The following is an 18,453-nucleotide window of genomic DNA, read 5'->3' as shown; positions in this document are numbered from 1 at the left end:
TAAAAGAAAGTAAGTGCGTAGATTAATAGATTACAGTTTCATTGTATATAAGTGCTACAGTATGAATTTAGTGGTTTAGTCTTAGGCTTGAAATGCAGCACTATCCACTCCACATTCAATATCAAAATTCTGTTATACCCCAATAGCAAACTAACTGCATAGCCAAAACCCTGAAATGCCATTTACATTTCTGCAGCAAGATTTAAGGACTGCAAGTAAATATTAAAGCTTCATACATTAATATATGGAAATGCCAAATGCTTTGGGTTTAGTCTCACAAAAAAGTTACGTGTCAATTAATTTAAAAGGTGGACTTTAAAAAGTATAGATGTAAATGCCTGAGGGTATCTAGAAACCAAGTATGCAGAAATTACTTTAGACTTTATAGTGTGAATAAGTACCTGAACATTAATACAAGTGTACTCAGAGAACATGGAATGGAAAGAATTGAATCCAGGTCTTTGCAATCACAGGCACAACTTCATATAATTTCTTCTTGTGAAAATATCTTTAAAGTATGGCAATTGCATATAACAAATACACATATGTTGCAATAAAAAAATTAAAGTAGAAATTTACTGTGCAAAGCAAGTTTGTGGTTTTGCTAAATGATGCCAAAAAAGATTGCATTTGTTGTTTAAATTTCTTTGAAAGAAAAACTCATCAAAAGATCTTATAAGTAACTTAACGGATTTTAAAGCTCTCATTTCAGTCCTTCTTTCTGCTCATTGTTCTTCAAATTTCTTGCTCTTTGCTTTTCTCTTTGTCTTGTACATAGCCCCAGACTACACCCACAGTCACATTTGGGAAACTTTCCTGACATGTGGTTTCTGTAGTTTCCCTCTGCTTTTCATCACTGGTAGAAGGTTCTGTCCTTGTGTATAGCTGGTTTCACAGACGGTTATTGAAACTCCTTTCTTTTACTTACTGCTGGATTGTTTACATAGTATTCCATCAGTTTAATTTGACCATACAGCTTTACAAAAGGTGGAAAGTTAAGCTTGTCAAAAGAGAAACGTAACAAGTAGGGCTCTAATCACTTGGGATTATGGGAAAATATAAAATTTCCACAGATAGGAAAATACAAAATTTACGTATTAGTTCATAAAATGGGAGATGGGTTATCTTATCTCTTCATGGAACAACTTTCAAGAGCACGATGAAAAATTGCATGAGTGTTTTGAACCATCCAGAAAAGCAAAATCATTTGCCTATCTCCCTGGGCCCCCTTTCAAATCCTAGACACTTTACTGTAGAGTTTACCTGTTGAACAGAACCTTTCACATTTGTTGAGCCAAAATTTAAACACAGAGTCAGTCACACTTCTGTACTAAGTTTCAAGGAATTCAAGTAATTTTAAGTGTCACATATTCTTTCCTTCTCCTGTATCTGACCATTTAGCTGTATAGCCTTCTAATACTCATAGATAAGAAATGTCTGCGTAGAAGTTTTCCTCTGTGACCCACCATCTAGCACCTTTGGTCCAGTTTTAAAATTTCAAGTAAGGGGTGAAAATTCCTGTCAAGAAGTATTCAAGCAATAGTCTATTGATACATTTACAATGTGGTACGTATACACCAGCAATGACAGTCAGAGAAGCTTTTTTCCTGGCATATCCATGGGAAATATGCTGTAAACTCACCTCCCTTTCCATGCAGTTCACATGGTAATAGAAGTGGCAGAGAGTTGCCCTTCCTTCTCTGTTTCTCTGAGCTGATTTTTTGAGTCATAACCTTATATTGTCTTTCTTTTGCATAAACATTTAGATCTTCTTTTAATGTCTGTAAGGACCTCTGTTATTTGTCCATTTTGTTATATTTAGGACTTCAGCCCAAAGTTTGCTCTTGGACACTGCCCTTTTTCCACAGGCTGTGGCTTCTGGTTTTGACCCTCAAACTGTATGGCACTAACCTCTCCCTTCCAGTCTCAAGAATTGTCCTGCTTGTGGTAGAAAATATTATGTTCCTGATGAGCATACCCGCTGCCTTTGCTTTCTGGGAGAAGGAAACATCACAGCTAAGTGTTCTGGTTGGCATTTAGTCCCATAACTGAAAAGATGGAGTGCAGCATGTTCTGGAATTTTTATTTACCAAGTCCGTGAGTGATTTGATGGATTGGCTCAGCAAAGCTAACACAATACAATTGGAGCCCTCCTCTGCTCATAAATCAGCCCCCAAAAGAACGAAGTACAATCAAAACCATTCTTGGTCTCAGGGTCACTCCCTAGCCCTAGGAGAGTTCATACTTTCCATGTTTGCACTTCCATGAAGTCCTAAGACCTTTCAGTCCAAAAGGGTTTCAAGAGAGTATCTGCTAGTTTTTACTCAAAATTCTCCTAGTGGCCTGTTGTGGTGAGCACACAAATGAAATTCCAATTGCAGACCTTTCTTTATACCTCTACATTTTTATCATTGAGATGCACAGGCTAAAATTTCTTCTAAGAGTTACTGCTGACCATTTGGCTAGTCACTTTAACCCTCTTCCAAGTGCAGTAACAGTTTGACACCAGGCCATCTGATGCCACTATCTGATGCAGAAACTGAACAGAAAGAATCTATTCTGATCTATTTTCTTTCCTGAAAGCTTCTAACATTTCTTTTTGAAAGAACACTTCCTTGGTGCTGATAGATTCCACATCACCCCAGTCAATCACAGGGTGACTACAGATCTTTCTTAGAACTAATAAAGAGGTTAGCAGAATATTCTTTTGGATCAGTCTTCGGAGCTGTGTGCCTTTACCATCTTACCTTTGCCTTGTACCGCAAACCTGTCATTGTCATTCAGCCCTGTTTTTCTGGACTCTACCCATCTGCTCTGGCAAAATCCAACATCATGCAGAGTTGCATACAGGGGGTGGGATAAGATGTCTCTCATCCCAGCAAGAGACACAAACTTTCCTTTTCTTTCTTTCCTTGCAACCTAGTATTTTTGGCAGCTGCTGCCATAGGAAGGAAAAGCTTGTCAAAAGAATCATTATATCCACAAAGTTTATAAAAGAATTGAATCATTTTCTACAAAGTTTTATTTTTCTATCATTGTGCATTCCTCTTAGGTAACTATTGGCACTCTCTGGCCAGCTGTGCCCACAAACTTCTTACCTATATGATTTCATTTTCAGGCCTTAATCAACCTGAATTTAGGAAAAAGCCTTAACTCCATTTTTAAGAGCCAGCAAGACTCCACAGCTACATGCCAGGCTGATATTGATGACTGCAAGTAGTGTAGTTGTTTGAAGCCAAGAATGTTTTCTCAAAACCTCTAGGCTATGCAAAGAAGTCCAGTCCCAAAGGAAGACTTCCCTTTTGAAGGTCCCTTTTGAGAGCAAGGGCCTCTCTAGCTTCCCCATAGACAAAGTGTTGTACTTTGAAAGGGATGGAGGGCTGTGCTGAGATCTGTAGGAATGCTCCAGTTCTTTTCTAAAACCTCACTGTGGACTTAACTTAGCTTCTTACAGTCCATACTATTCGTTGCTTCTTAGCCCTCTCAAAGTAAGTTCCAAGGATCCTTCATGGATACAGTGCTCCAACTATCACTGCCCCTCAGAGCCAAAAACCCTCCTTTAAGTTGCTAGAATGCAAATGGGACATTCGAGGAAATATAATAATTTAGATATTTCAGGGCTAGGACTTCTCAGATATTATCAACAAGAAGTCTTTTACCTTCAGTGCCCAAGGTTAGCTCTCAAGCCAGCATCAGGTGTGGTTTTGACCATGTACTTAGAAGGGCTTCTGTCTGGATATAGCCCGGGCAATTTTGGTTTCAGAACCTTCTGAGTCTATCTAGCTAGAGTAACAGAACATTTCCTCTATTACCAGATCTGCATTTAATGCTTTTCACTCAGATCACCCAATTCAAAGCATTCTTCACCTGAGTGTATGCTTACTGGATGTCTTCTGAGGCTGTAATAGGCTTCGCTCTCTGGTAATATCACTGTAAACAGCTGAAAAGTATCCACCACATCTGCCTATCTAAACAACTATGCTGGGATTCTCAACAATCGTGCTCTCCAGTTTTATCTTATCTGCTAATTGTCTTTGACTACACACACAGTTTAAGAATTGTAGCTTCTGAGTCCTGTCAGACTTCATACAGTGATTGTTTCAGTCATATACCCTCAGGCAGAGGATTTTTTGTTTTCTCTTACCCTGTTTCTTGCATATTTCTAAAGCCGTTAATCAGATAGCACTTCCTTTTAAGAACCTGATCCTTCAGTGGGTTCTTATCTAATCCTGTCCCTTTAATGTAAAAGCTCTTTGAGCCCATGTTTACCATGATGTCTTTTCTACTTGTCCATAAAAACAGTATCCTGGTTACTGATCCTTTTGTGAGAGGTAGGATTTGGGCACTAATGACATATTTTCCTCAGTTTTCCATAAAAATAAGACAACCATCAAAACACATGTGAAGTTCTTGCCCAAGGTGATTTCTGACCTGTATCTATTTCTTAATCAACACTTCATTTGCTTTTCCTAGGTCTTATGCTTTTACCTAAATCCTGTAAGCCTTAAGTTAGTCATTTGCTAGATTTCTGTATTTGTTGGACAAAGAATTTTAAGAGGACCTTTCATCTCTCCATATCCACCTGAAAGGTTGAAAATCTAACAAAAAATGTCATGGTGGATTACAGGTTCTATAAAGAAGTTTTGATAAAACACAAATATCTATGCTTCTTGTAGAGGCATTTTTATACTCAACTAACGTAACTAAAGGGCCTATTCAAGTAACAATGGTGACTTCTCCAGATTACATTCCAGTCTTGGCATCTTCAGGTTAGCCACTTGAAATTCCATCCACCCCTTTGCTAATTATTATGCTTGAAATGAAGTTTCTGAAAATGATGCTGCATTTTGCAGTGTTGTCTTTCATGCTCTGGATAACTGGGGATGCTGAGGACCTTTTCTAGCTGGTCTTTGGCAGAATGCTGCTTGAAATTACCCACAGATTGAGTAAACATGTAAGGAAACATTTAAAGAAATAGACGCTTTTCTATTCTGGTATTGTTTTTGATCACCAGGAAGCTAAAAAAGATCATCTAATGTGATGTGACCTTATACGGGGGAACATCTTACCAAAGAAATACGAAAGAGACATTTCTTTTCAGACATCTCAGTTTAACAGAGTGCAATGAATCTGGGATGTGCAGCATTGGTCAGTGACTATATAACTCAATCAGTTAAGAATTTGTTCTTAAACAAGAGTTAGATTTACATCCTGTGTGCTTTTAAAGATACATTAAGTACTGCATGCTGCTTGTCACTTTATCAGATAGCTGCCAGTTACTCTTTGCCTGAGGCAACCAAATGAATTCCATGCCCATTAGTCTAGTTTCACAGTGCCAGTACTGCTGGTTCACTAACCCCAAAATTCTCTCTCTGATGCTGGCCAGCAGGGGATGCCTAAGGAAAGATATAAGAATAGGGCAAATCTGTAGCAGTGAATGCACTCCACCTGCAAGAGATCTGTGACTCAGGAACTTTCTAAATCAGAGGGGTTATCTTTATATTGAATAATCCTTAGTGGATTTTTTTCTGTGAATTTGCCTAATGAATTTCTAAGCATGTAACTTTTTAACAGCCACTACAATCCTGTTGTCCCCAGTTCTTCTCTTAGAAGAGAGATTCTCTGTGTGGTCTTTCCATTCCACTCAGGTTTCTATATACTTCTATGATATCCCTCCTTGTCCTTTTTATAGCCTAGAGTGTCCTAGTTGGTTAGTCATTCCTTCTACAGAGTATTCCCTACCTTTGATTGTCCCTCCTGTCTTTCTCTAAACCTTTTCTAATTTTACTATAACTTTTTTAAGATGGGGAAGATGGAGCAGAATTGAATGCTGTATTCAAGATTGAGGCACACTATGGATTTATACAGAAGCATAATGATGCTCTCTGTCTTATATTTCTGTTCTAAAAGCATAACTACACCCTTCCAGAGTCCTGTTTGTGGCCTTTGGTTATATTTTATGTTGATTATTCATACTGTGATGCTATTAAAACCCCCTAGAACCTGTTCTAAGGTGTACATTCTGAAATGCACCATGATTGTCTCACATTAGCTGTCACAACTCCTGTAACCTTCTTTTGAATAAATTTGTAGGCATTCCCAAATATGCATTTATACTGATATAAGAAAGTAATATTAGCCCCCCTTTATCTTCACTGTCAGATCTAATGAGGAACAGAAGAAACTATGGGAGCCAAAAAAGGGGGTTCTGTTGCAGTTTTAGATACCCTGGGGCATATGAGACACCCACCTGGACCTAGCAAATATGATACAGCAGATAAGGGAGACTTGCACCCTTCTGGAGCGTCAGCTTGAGTTTGGAAACAATACCCTGTGGCATCTAAAATGGCACTGGATATCTTTATGTAGGTGTTGAATTTCTTCCTAGATTTTTGTCTGTAAAACAATCCAGCTCATATATGTTGATCAGGAGAGTTTTGAGTTCTGAATTAGCCATGTTTCTTGGTGAAGGCCACACAGCAGTAGCTGCAGTGTTTTGAATAATTGTTATGTCAATCCCTTTTTTTAACATTTGCATGTCAAATAGAGATTGAATATTTAAAAATAAGGATTCTTTTGATTCTAATTTAGGATGCTGGAGAAATGGTTCGGTCCTTTGTTGGTGGCTTGGAACTGATAGTCAATTTGCTAAAATCAAAGAATAAAGAAGTTCTGGCAAGTGTATGTGCAGCCATCACAAATATAGCAAAAGATGAAGAAAATTTAGCTGTTATAACAGACCATGGAGTTGTCCCTCTGTTGTCAAAACTAGCAAACACAGTAAGTAATCTAAACATGTACTTAGTGTCTGAATTTCTTATGTCAAATTACATCATACCCAATTAAAAGGTCAGGACATAAGCAGTAGATTTTGCAGCAGCAATAAGGAAAAGCTGTAGAATCTTCCTCTATGAGAGGTGTATTGGACATGAAAGCATTCTGTGGCTGGTTTTAAAGTCGCTTTGGAAGATGAGCTTCATTTTCATAATCCCTGCTGCTGAATATTGCTTTTCAGAGGTGCAGCTGCCCTATGGAAAAAGCACAAAGGGGTGAGCAATAAATCTGAACCACACAGAGAATCTCAATGATGGGACTGTATGTTACGTTGTAATGCTAATCTCCAGCCAGTCTAAAAGCACCTTTGAAATAATATAAAAATTCACAGCACCTCTTACAAAGAGAATAATAAGAGGCTACTGGCTCCATGCCTCACAGTTCTCTCTAGTTTTAAATTCTATTACAATTAAAATGGGATTCCTTAAAGGCGTTTGAGAATACCGTTCTGCTTTCTTATCAAATTTTTAATGCATTGCATTATTTTTTATGTATTATGTTTTTATCTTCTTCAGAACAATGACAAATTAAGACATCACTTAGCAGAGGCCATTTCCCATTGTTGCCTCTGGGGAAGCAATAGAGTTACCTTCGGAGAGACAAAGGCTGTAGCTCCTTTAGTACGTTACTTGAAATCAAACGACCCATCAGTTCATAGAGCTACAGCTCAGGCTTTGTATCAGCTTTCAGAGGATCCCAACAACTGTATCACCATGCATGAAAATGGAGTGGTGAAGGTGAGGTGAAAGGTTTTTCTTATTTGGAGTTCAAATCATTGAAGGGGTTTGGCATGTTCAAAAGAAGAGCGCTATCGTTTGAAATAGTTTTTGAAATCATTTTTGAATACTGCTGCGTACCTCAAATTTTCTGAACTTCATCCTAGAAACATTTGGTTAAACAGTGAGCTAGGAAAGAGTATTTCAGTTCTAAAGATATCACAGCTAGATGATTGTTACAATACAGACATACGATATGGACATTCACCTCTAGAATGCTTTACCTGAGTTTTACCTTGGTTGGTAATCAGCATTTTATCATTTTCAGTGGCTTTTGCAAAAGAAGTTGGGCCATCTTAATGGATAGTTGCCCGGTATGGCAGAAAGCCACCTACGAGCTCAGTGCAACTGAATCCACTTATAAGATAGATCTTTTGGGGCCAAATTAAGATAGAATAATACAAAAGCTTAGTTCACCTGGACCTGTTTCAACGAGTTCTGTATTCACTTATAAAAATTCTTATTTTAAGAATCAAGTATGAGCACATTCCCCAGAGGCTTTTCTCTAGTAAGAATTTTCTCTCAGAAAGACTTTTCCAGTTAAGTTTTATCTCAGAAATTGAAGCCAGTAGAGTTATTTCATTGGCATAGGAGACATAACGATTACAGCCTTAGAGATAGATGGAGATTGTAGGAATTGTCAATTTTCATAAATTTCCTAAAAGATTTACTGTTTGCAGATTTTTCTTTTTACTTTCACATTTAGATAAATGTAGTGAAAATAAAAGTTAAATTATGATGCAGTGTTATTGTTAATGTTAAGTTTATGTCTACAGTAATGATAGTACACTTTGTTATGAATAGTTTCAATTCTGGCACAGTTTAATGGTCTTGCATTATCATGCCTATATCTGTAGTTGGCAATAGTCCGGTTAAAAAGACCCGGCTGGTTAAAAATGTTTAAAGACTCAGTTGAAAGGCCAGTACTTGAACTGACTCAAGTCTAAGCTGCCCTTTCAGTCCTGGAAAGTAGCCTCTTCTCATGACAGTTGCAGTATACTAGCTACATAGCACAGGGAAAAGTATACTCTACTACAGCTCATTTTCAGACTTTAGTTTCTGCCAACTTTTTATTGTTGCTTATCTTTCCATTCAACTGACACAAACCCCAATGTGTCCTCCTCCTTTTTCTATTTTCTGCCTTCCTGTGATCTCTTGTTTTCATTCATTTCATTATGCAGGTCCTTTAGGTTTTATAAGCTGTAACACACTAAAAGTATTGTATAAAAACAATCTTGATGATATACTTTTATGATAATTCCAGCTGGGTCTAGGTTCATTTTTAGTTTTCAAGCCTAGTTAAAATATTTAGACTAATTAAAAGCATTTATTTGCACTTACAGAAAAATAGAGATTTGCAGCAAAATATGACAGGTATTTCTTTTTTATATTCACAATGTTCTGGAATGTCTATAATATGTTAATGGGAGAAAAGATAACTGGTAAAATGAAGCATGAAGGTACAAAATAAAGGAACCTAGGTTAAATCTGTTGCATCTAAAGCTATCAGGCTAAACTTTTTGCCTAAGGTGCACTTCCCTTTTCATGTGCAAGAAAGATCACATGTGTACAAGTGTACAAGAAAGATCACATGTGTACAAGTGTATGATCACATAATTGTATGTGGGTCCATCACAGAACCAAAGTGGAATTGCTTCCCATCTCATAATTGATGAGTTGTCTGAACTTATGACTGTATATATGACCAGTTCTCATCATGTGAACCAGCACTTGCATGCATTCATATCTTATGATCAGATATGCATTAGTAACAGACATGGAGCAGCAGCTGCATTTTGGTCCATGGTCTGACTGCCTGAGTAACAGTTCAGCTGAAAAGGACCTAGGGGTCTTGGTACACAGCAAGCTGAACATCAGTCAGGGTTGCCCTGAGGCATTGAAGGTTAACAGGATCCTGGGCTGTGTTGACAGGAGCGTAGCCAGGAGGTCAGGGTAAGTGATTATTCTACCCCTTTACTCATTAAGTCACACCAGGAGTACTGTGTCCAGTTTGGGCCCCTGCTTCAAGAAAGATTTCCATTAAAAATGGAAAATAATGATTGATCTTTGCAAAACCCCTCTTTACTCTCTTTTGATAATTGAGGAATATTCTCCAGCTTCACAGTGGACTTTATTGATCCATACCCATGACAGATCCAATCAAGTAAAATAGTCATAGTCATATGATAATAGACTTTCCCAGTGTCCAGAAGCAGTCACCCCATTTAATCCCCATCTAATGTGGAAGAAACTTTCTTCACTATATTCAGTTAAGTGGGTTTCTCAAAAGAAACTGTGTCAGAGGGACAGATTTCATCACTCTTTTGTTTAGACAATTATGGCAATGTGTAGAATAAAATGTCTGCATTCTGTTCTGTATCATTCAGGAATGGAATATTCATTCCATGAACAGAAGTTCAATTGAATTCTTAGGCCTGTCTACAAATTCATGTGTCTAAGAGATGCTATGTTACCCTGCTTACCATTAAGTACTTCAAAACTCTATGAGGATAGACTTAAGTTATCCTCCTCTGTAGTTCACAAGATCTCAGAGTTTTTGGGGGGGAAAGCAAACTGATTCTGCAAACAAGACTGGTTCCATAATGAGTGTTTAAAATGCAGTCAAACCTGATCAATAGTTAAGAAGTTAAAGAAGAACAACATGATAAAAACACCTGTGAGCACACTTTGCCATGAAGAACCTTGAATAAGTCTTCATACCTGCTAAGTATCACAGTATGAAAAAGTATTGGGAAAGATTTTTGGAAGTCGTTCAGAATAGCAATGAAATCGTCTCTAACATAAAAAGGCCCCACTGTTGATTCATGTCATTAGCTGTTTAGGTTGGTAGTCTGGAGTCCTTTCATAGCCAGGAGGTGACTGTGAACCAAATACATACCTGGGAGGAGAAACATCCAGATTCCTTGCTGCACATTTTACTTACAGGCAGTAAAAAGGAAATACCCTTGGAAGCCGTTGATTTACCTGAAGGATTAACCATTGCCAGTCCCCCCAAAAGCAAAAATAATGGGAGTTTGGCACAGTGTATTTTCAGACAAACTGAATCAAACCAGTCAGCTGGTTCATGCCATCCATACCAAAGATTGTCAGCCAATGCACAATCAAATGTACTAAATAACTGTAAACCTGTAAGAAGACATCTGTCCAGCTCTTCAAGTAAACTGTATTCCGTTCAGACTCCTACTGAAATCAGTGCGTGTAGTGTGGGATCTGATCCTATACTTTGTTTGTAGAGAAGGCCTAGGAGTTTTGGATGGCCTCCTTGTATGTAGAGTTGAGCCCAGTCTTTCACGAAGAGACTAATGAGACCTCTGAGGAGATTACTGAAGTCATGAAAAAAGTAAGAGGAAAAGAAGGAAAAACAAGCACCCAAAAGCAGGATGTGGAAGAAAAAATTCATAAAAGCAAGCATTCATCTTAACTTCTAATGTCTACACTGTACACTTCTCCTGCTGAAGTAGTCATCCAAATTCCTTTAATAGTCAGGGATGAGAAATAGATTCTTTATTGTGCTTCATCTGTCCTAATTTAGAGACTTACACTAAGATAAGACACCTCATTCTCTGCTGACAGTATTGTCTGGTCTCTTTTGATTATAATGGGAGTGCAGGTTCACAGTTCTGATCTACACATCTACATTGTAGATATCTATGCTTAGAGGGGTAAATCCCACCCCAAGGCAGCGAAGAAGAGACATTCTTTAAACACTTATACAGTCCAGTCCATTATTAGATGGAAATGACAGAATTCTGAATAATAGTGCAATTAGAAAGAACTATTCAAAAATATTTTATTCTCTATTTGGGAAAAAAAAGATGAGATGTATTTATATGATATGATGGTAATGAAATATAATCTGCCCAGCATTAACAGGCACACTTTAAACATGATCTAATAAAGACTTTTTTTTTTTGAAAAAAATCTTTGGAATGTTAAGGATGAAATCCTTTCTAACTTTAGCCACTTTTAGGTGTGTAGTTCAAAGTAGTCTAAACTAAGGCACCTTCTGTAGTCAATGGAGAGAGAGAGGCACCTGCAGACTTACACTAGCTGAAAATAAGTGCTCAAGACATCTGGATGGAATAGACTTGTGAAGGTGCCTTTCTCCACTGAGTATAGAAATATATATTGCTTCAATTTGTTTCTGTTTGGAATAGAGTATATCTTTTAAAAAAACACTGACTATTTACTTAAAAAATTCCAGTAATGGAAAATCTGCTAGAGCCATGATAACTTGTTCCAGTAGCTAAATACCTTCCCCATAAAAACATTTGCACCTTATTTGTAGCCTAAACTTGTCTAGCTTTATCTTCTGCCATTACATATATGATACTGTTGCTTGGTAGACCGAAAAGCCCTATCTAACTTCTGTTTTCATACACATTCTTATAAAGTAAGATCAAATCACTCTATAGTTATCTCTTTAATTGACTAAGTAGGTGGAATTTCTGATGGAATTGCTACTCTGTCTTTTCAAGTCTTTAATTATTTTTGTGGGTCAACTCTGAATGCTTTATTTTTGAACTTCCAATTTGGACTGAATTTCAACATACTTCAGAACATGATTCAGTATTCCAGTAATAGTTGTATGAATACTCAATCAGGTAAAATAACTTTCCTGTTTCTATGTAAGCTCTGTTTGAACATCAGAGATTTTCATTAGCCTGTTTGGCCACAATATTGCCCTCAAAGTTTATGTTTGGCCAATTTTCTACTTTGACTTCCATGTCTTTTGGGGAACTGTTTGCCAGGTTAGAAATTCCCATGCTATAATATTGGCCTGCATACACAGGACTAAAAATTAAAGGAAGGTAATGTTTTTAATGTAAATCACTGGTGAAGTTAGACCTTGTGAAACAAGTTGGTATCTTTTTTCAAGGAGATTAAATCAGTGTTGAATACTTGTCAATACACTTTGTAAACCTCAAATGAATTAGCTCTCTTTTTGTAAGAATCATTCGCAGTTTAAAGGCAGCCACAAAATTTATTCAAGCATTTTATTGTTTTAGAGAAGAGAAATTTAAGAGATCAACACACTGACATTTCATATAATGCCTTTTAAACAACATACTGCATTTCCATAGTAGCAGATTCCAGTTTTGGCAGAGATACGATACATTAGAAAACTGAAGGAGTTCACTGGCTGAAAAGGTGATAAATGCTTGTAAATTATGTAGACACAGGTGGATTAGACTCTGTGAAAAGAATACCTGTGGCTTTAAATAGTAAAGTATGAAACTAAAAAAAGAGTATATTCTTCTTTTCAGGTGTTCTTTCTACATTTGCAAGCACCTGGTCAGATAGTACATAAATATTCTAAAACACTTAGGGATATCTTCTCATTGAGGTAATTTCCAATATCTTGTATGAGGATATCCTGATGTTTTGACTTGGGATAAGGTTTGTGCTTGAATTCTTAACTAATTAAATAACAATGTTTAATTAATAACATTATTAATTTGTAACTTATTTATGTATTTATCTGTAATGTGATGGTGTTTAAAGCTATTGATCACAGCTGAGAAGTTCACTTTGCTGGGCAGTGTTGTATACCTACATAAAAAGAAGACCCCAGAAAACTTTCAGTCTGAATGTTTGACAGGACACAACAAGGCGGAGGTGAACAAACAGATAGGGATGGAATGGTAGAAAAAAATCTGTAGAAATATTTGTATTGATCATTGTTGATAATACAAGTAAAACCAAGATACAATTACTGCTAATTCACAGTTGCAATTCAATTATCTTAAGTAAAATATAAGTACCAAATACTGACTATGGGTTGTTTATTTTTTGAAAAACAAGGAAATGGGGCCACTAAAGAGCAGCCAGTCACCTAGACATTAAGGAACTTACATGGGAACCATAACTGGTGCTGTTGGTAGTTTTTTTCCATGTGTGTGTCTCCTCTGATGGTTACAGAAAGTCAGAGTAAATTAGCCTATTTTGAGCTCTACATTATTCTGAACTGCCTTTATTATCCAGACAAGTTCATTTAAAGATAGCTATTACTATGCTGCACTGTAAATAAGTCCATTGTCTCCTGTTCCTATTCCATTGTATATACATAACATTATTTTGGGGGCCAGAGGAAGACAGACGGATTAACTCAATGATTACAGTACATACCTGAAATGTAGAAGATCAGACTTTCAGTTAGTGTACTGACATTTTTTTAATATTGAAAGTGTATACTCTGCCTACCACTGTATAGAACTGATCTTTAACCTAACTGTGTAGCCTGTTTCTTTGAATTATTTGCATAATATGGAAGTGCTCTATTTTCTTATTATGAAGAAATATTAATAGATCCCTTACAGAATATCAATTGTTGTAGCATATAGGAACTTTATCAGGGATGCTGAAAACTTAATTTGAAGTACCTAGTATAATAAGGCAGGCAAAGAAGGACTTGTGTTCATAAGAGTGGGACTTGATTTGTATATGTGCATGCACATACTATATATATTTTTTTAAATTAATCCATCAGAGTTGTTCCTGTCTTCCCATCAGCCTGTAATCTCAAGAGATACGTGGGGGTTTTTTCAGTTTGATAATTTTTGGAGGGGGGACAAAGAAGGTATAAGAGCTACAATGTATTTTCTGAATGCTGCTACTATTTAATTCATAAATAATTGTGGGTTTTTTAATTCTATTACTATTCTTAACTATAGAAAGGTTAATCACACATAGATTCTTCCGCTCCCTTGTAATAATCTAAGATATAAAAATAATTAGTTTTACCATGATTTATAAAAGTTACTGTGACATGTAGATTTAATATTTGAAGTGTTCTTATATACTTTGTTATAATGACTGTATTATAAAATACCTTCTGTGTATTTTATTGTGCAGTGCTTCCAGAATATTGGCCATTGTTTGCTGCAGACATAAATCCTTATGAGAAGTTTTGGCTAACTTTTTTATGTGAACAGGTTTTTGTAAGACCATCTTTGTGAAATAAATATATGTGAATTGCAAAATACAGATGACAGTTACTAGTAATTTCTACTGAAAATATTCTAAAAACAGCTTCTGCCATAAACCTTATAAATCTGAAGTTCAGAAACTGAAATGCAAAAGCACTGGCACCTACTTCTCTAGGTGTATTTGGCTTAGGGGTAGTTTGTTTTGGGGGTGTGGTTCTTTGGTGAGAACATTGAGTATAGGATACACAGTTTTACATTATCAACCAAGGTTTAAGAAAATCTCTTTTTAAATCAGTCCAAAATATTTCATATGATATCTATGTAATAATAATGTATATGTGTAGTACACATGTATTTGCTTATTTATATCTTTACATTTTTATTTCCAATTTGGAAGAACCCACTTTTTAATGGTCATGGTTGGCTCTATTCTGGCTCCACAGTTTAGGCTGGAGGTACAGTGTGTTTGGCATATACTCCAAGCTGATGCTTGTTGCTTTTTATAAATTAATTACAGTTCTTGGACATCAAGAAAGAGGGCACTAGATGGCAAAATTGCTGCATGTCTGTCAGCTATAGAAAGTGTGCCCGGTTCCTTTGCCCACAAAGGAATTGATCACATCACTGTAAAATTTCAAAAACAAGAAGTTCCATAAACTGAGTCCCATACTAGCATATTTTGTTTTGTTTCAGAAGGATTAGTGAAAATTGACAGTGTTACATCACTGCAATTTTTATTGTGTTAGCAAGTAGCAGGTATGAACATTTTGTTTACTGTTCCAGCTCTGGGAAGCAGAAACCAGAAAGCCTCATCCTTCCTAATAAGCAGAATTTCACCATTCATGAAGTAGGGATACTTACATATAAAACATTCGCCTTTGCACTATTGCCAAAGGTGATAAAGTTTGACTTCAGTGTAGATTAAGTCTCAGATTTTAGATGATTTTTCAAAATTTCACATTACTAAAGTTTATGATACGTAGCAAGTGTTCTGTTAAAGTCTGGCTGATCCCAGATGGGAAAAAGCAGCAGTCCAAGGGAGATCAGCTTATCTTTGCCCAAACTCTGTGCTTCAGGAGACCTCTAATTTAGTAACGTTTGGATAACAAACCTAGAAGCTGGCATAAAACTCCTCTTGGCACATTTTAAACATCTTTAGTCTTTTAAAAAGAAGCTTGTCCCACTAAGCTGTAGGTTTGTTGGAGCTGTTTAACAGTAGCTGTGCCCTCCAGCTCTTTTAGTGATAAATGAGCCGTTTCAAATAAGTGCAATTGCAGCCAACTGTGCAGAAGGAATCATTAAAAAAAATTTAAATAGACATTTTTGAAGCTTAAAAATGCACAAACAAAGTATGTTAAACCAAAATATATGCTGCTCCTTTTAATGGAAAAGATTGCTACTGGCTAAGTCTGCCAGCTTCAATAGGTGTGCCAAAAAGCCTAGGAATCTGGCAGAGTCCATAGATAGCAGTTCCATCTTTCATCTATATTTCTTTTCTGTATTTATCTTGCTTTAGAAAATGCAGGGAATGTCTTTTCCTTCCGACTTGGCACTATTTCTAAACCACAGAAATACACAGAGCAGCTTCTTGCAGTTGTTTAGCTCCCTACACCAAGTCTGATCCTTCTGACTATGTGAAATTTTTCTTTCTGATTTGACAATAATAAGAAAGAAGAAGAATATTAGAAACTTTTTTAGTTTTATTCAATAATATCTTAGCTAAATTGTCAATTATTAAAATTAATTTTCTTAATTGAAAGATACTGGGCTTAATGCACAAGGGCAGAATGCCAGGTAATTATTTTTGGCATTCAGCTGATCAAAAATAGTTTCCTTGTATATACAGAGCTATTCACAGAAGCTGAATGTAAGAAATAATAATAATGGTATTTTGGACTGTGTGAATAAGTCTATTTTGACATTCAGTGAAAATACGATCCATTTACCCTTAAACAGCAGTTCTTGTATACACGTATATATATTTGCATACATACATACAGATACATATGTGTAAATAGAGGCTAGATTATCACTCATGAGTCTTTAATGTACCAAAATAAGCATTCATTATTGCCATCTATGAAAACTTCTTTTTTTTCCTTCTTCCTGTAGAATCAATCAGGCTTAGTTAAAATTGGCTTCAAGCCCTAGTCATTGTAATCTTTTCAATGTTGCCTTTTCAAACACCCCACTGCAGTATCTTTTAGTAATGTAGCACGTCTTATTGCTGTCACTTTCAAGGTACAGATGCTAAGAAAAAGCCCTTTTGCAAAGTGTAGATTATAAGATGGGTTCTACTCTTAATGTTCCTTTTCAGTGTTCTGTATTTTGGCATAAAGTCTAAAGGCCTGATCAAACTGCCAGGGGACAGGAGGTTGATGAGAATTTTGTCATTGATTTCACTAAAGACTGGATCAGACTCACTCATCACTGATCATAACGGTGATGACATAACAATCAATTTTATGTAAAAGCTAAAGTGTATCTTCTAATACACTATTAGTGAAAGTCCATACAATTTCATTTTATTTGAAATTTCATTTTATTTATTTTTGCATTAATCTCCAAGGATGATAAGTGGCTATATTCACCAGCTGCTAATCAGTGTAAGAATTCTTGTGACAGCTCATGATAATTTCTAATCTATGGTAATTCTGAAGAAAAAATTAATGTTAAAGTGAAAGAACATTGGTCCATATTGCCAGTTAATTACCAAAGGAGCCAGATACACTGCTTATTATACATTATCTTTGGATCTGGGGAAAAGAGAAGGCTACATAGAAAGTGATTTTAGATTGTATCCAGTCTACCCATTGCATCCATATTGAAAATAAAGATAAAAATTAAGTCCATGTCATAGAACTGAGAAAACAGGCAGTCATACTGCCTTACAGGTAGTACAGCTCCATATAATGGAATTTCAGGCTAAGATACGTATATCTCTGTGGCCAATATAGAGAGATTAAAAATCTTCAAAAGGTATTCAGAACACCTAAAGTCTGAATCCCCCTGTGGAGGTCCTGTCTTTCACCACTTCTTCCCTATGTCCTACCATGTCTACAGTTATTTGGGATGATTCCAGGTTTATTTGCTGTTTTTATCTTTATCATCTCAGCAATCTGCAGGAGATCCAAAAGTCGTTAGATTGAATTAGTACCTTTGCAGGAATCCAAAGACAGGTAATTGCTGTAGTCCAGAGGCACTATAAGGCAAATGGATTGTGTACATTTCTCAAGGAGGCCTGTCTGTCCTGGCTTTCCTGGGCATTTGCTGTACAGTGAACATTTTATTAGTCTTTTGCTTCTCAAAGTGTTATACCTTTTCGGCAGTTGCTCTATAGTCGTATTCATCTGCAATAAACCTGTTGATATTTGGAAGTGCTGGATTTACACTACTTGGATTTTAAGACAGCATTCAACAGAACTCTTCACCAAAAGCTCTTAAGAAATTAATTTGCTATGCTATGAGAGACAAAGTTCTAAAATGGTAAATAATTGGTTAAAAATGGGGAATCAAAGTGTCAGAATTAGGGTCAGGTTTTGCAGCCATGGGATCTTGCCATTGAGTACTTCATAAATGTTATGAAATGAGTGGTGAAAGGTGAGGTTGCAAAGTTTGCTGACAACACAAAGTTCTTCTGGGCAGTAGAGACAAGGGCAAAATGCAAACTGCAGTTCACAATACAGAATCACAGAATGGTCAAGGTTGGAAGGGACCTCTGGAGATCATCTAGTCCCCCCTGCTCAATCAGGGTCACCTAGAGCACATTGCACAGGATTGCATCCAGGCGCGTTTTGAATATCTCCAGAGAAGGAGACTCCACCACCACCTCTCTGGGCAACCTGTTCCAGTGCTCTGTCACCCTCACAGTGAAGAGGTTATTCCTCATGTTC

The 18,453-nt window shown here is 36.6% G+C and overlaps 1 protein-coding gene across 1 annotated transcript in view; it reads left to right on the top strand.

Annotated features, from left to right (window-relative positions):
* Nucleotides 1-18,453, top strand: part of ODAD2 (outer dynein arm docking complex subunit 2) — a 96,235-nt gene that overhangs the window by 63,585 nt on the left and 14,197 nt on the right. Inside the window, exons 17-18 of the mRNA XM_013949258.2 lie at nt 6,592-6,780; nt 7,350-7,571. Coding sequence (XP_013804712.2) covers nt 6,592-6,780; nt 7,350-7,571 — 411 coding nt within the window. The remainder of the gene's footprint in view (nt 1-6,591; nt 6,781-7,349; nt 7,572-18,453) is intronic.

Source organism: Apteryx mantelli, chromosome 2 (genome assembly GCF_036417845.1).
Source record: "Apteryx mantelli isolate bAptMan1 chromosome 2, bAptMan1.hap1, whole genome shotgun sequence".
NCBI classification, from domain to species: domain Eukaryota; kingdom Metazoa; phylum Chordata; class Aves; order Apterygiformes; family Apterygidae; genus Apteryx; species Apteryx mantelli.
This window is presented reverse-complemented; position numbering and strand designations above follow the sequence as displayed.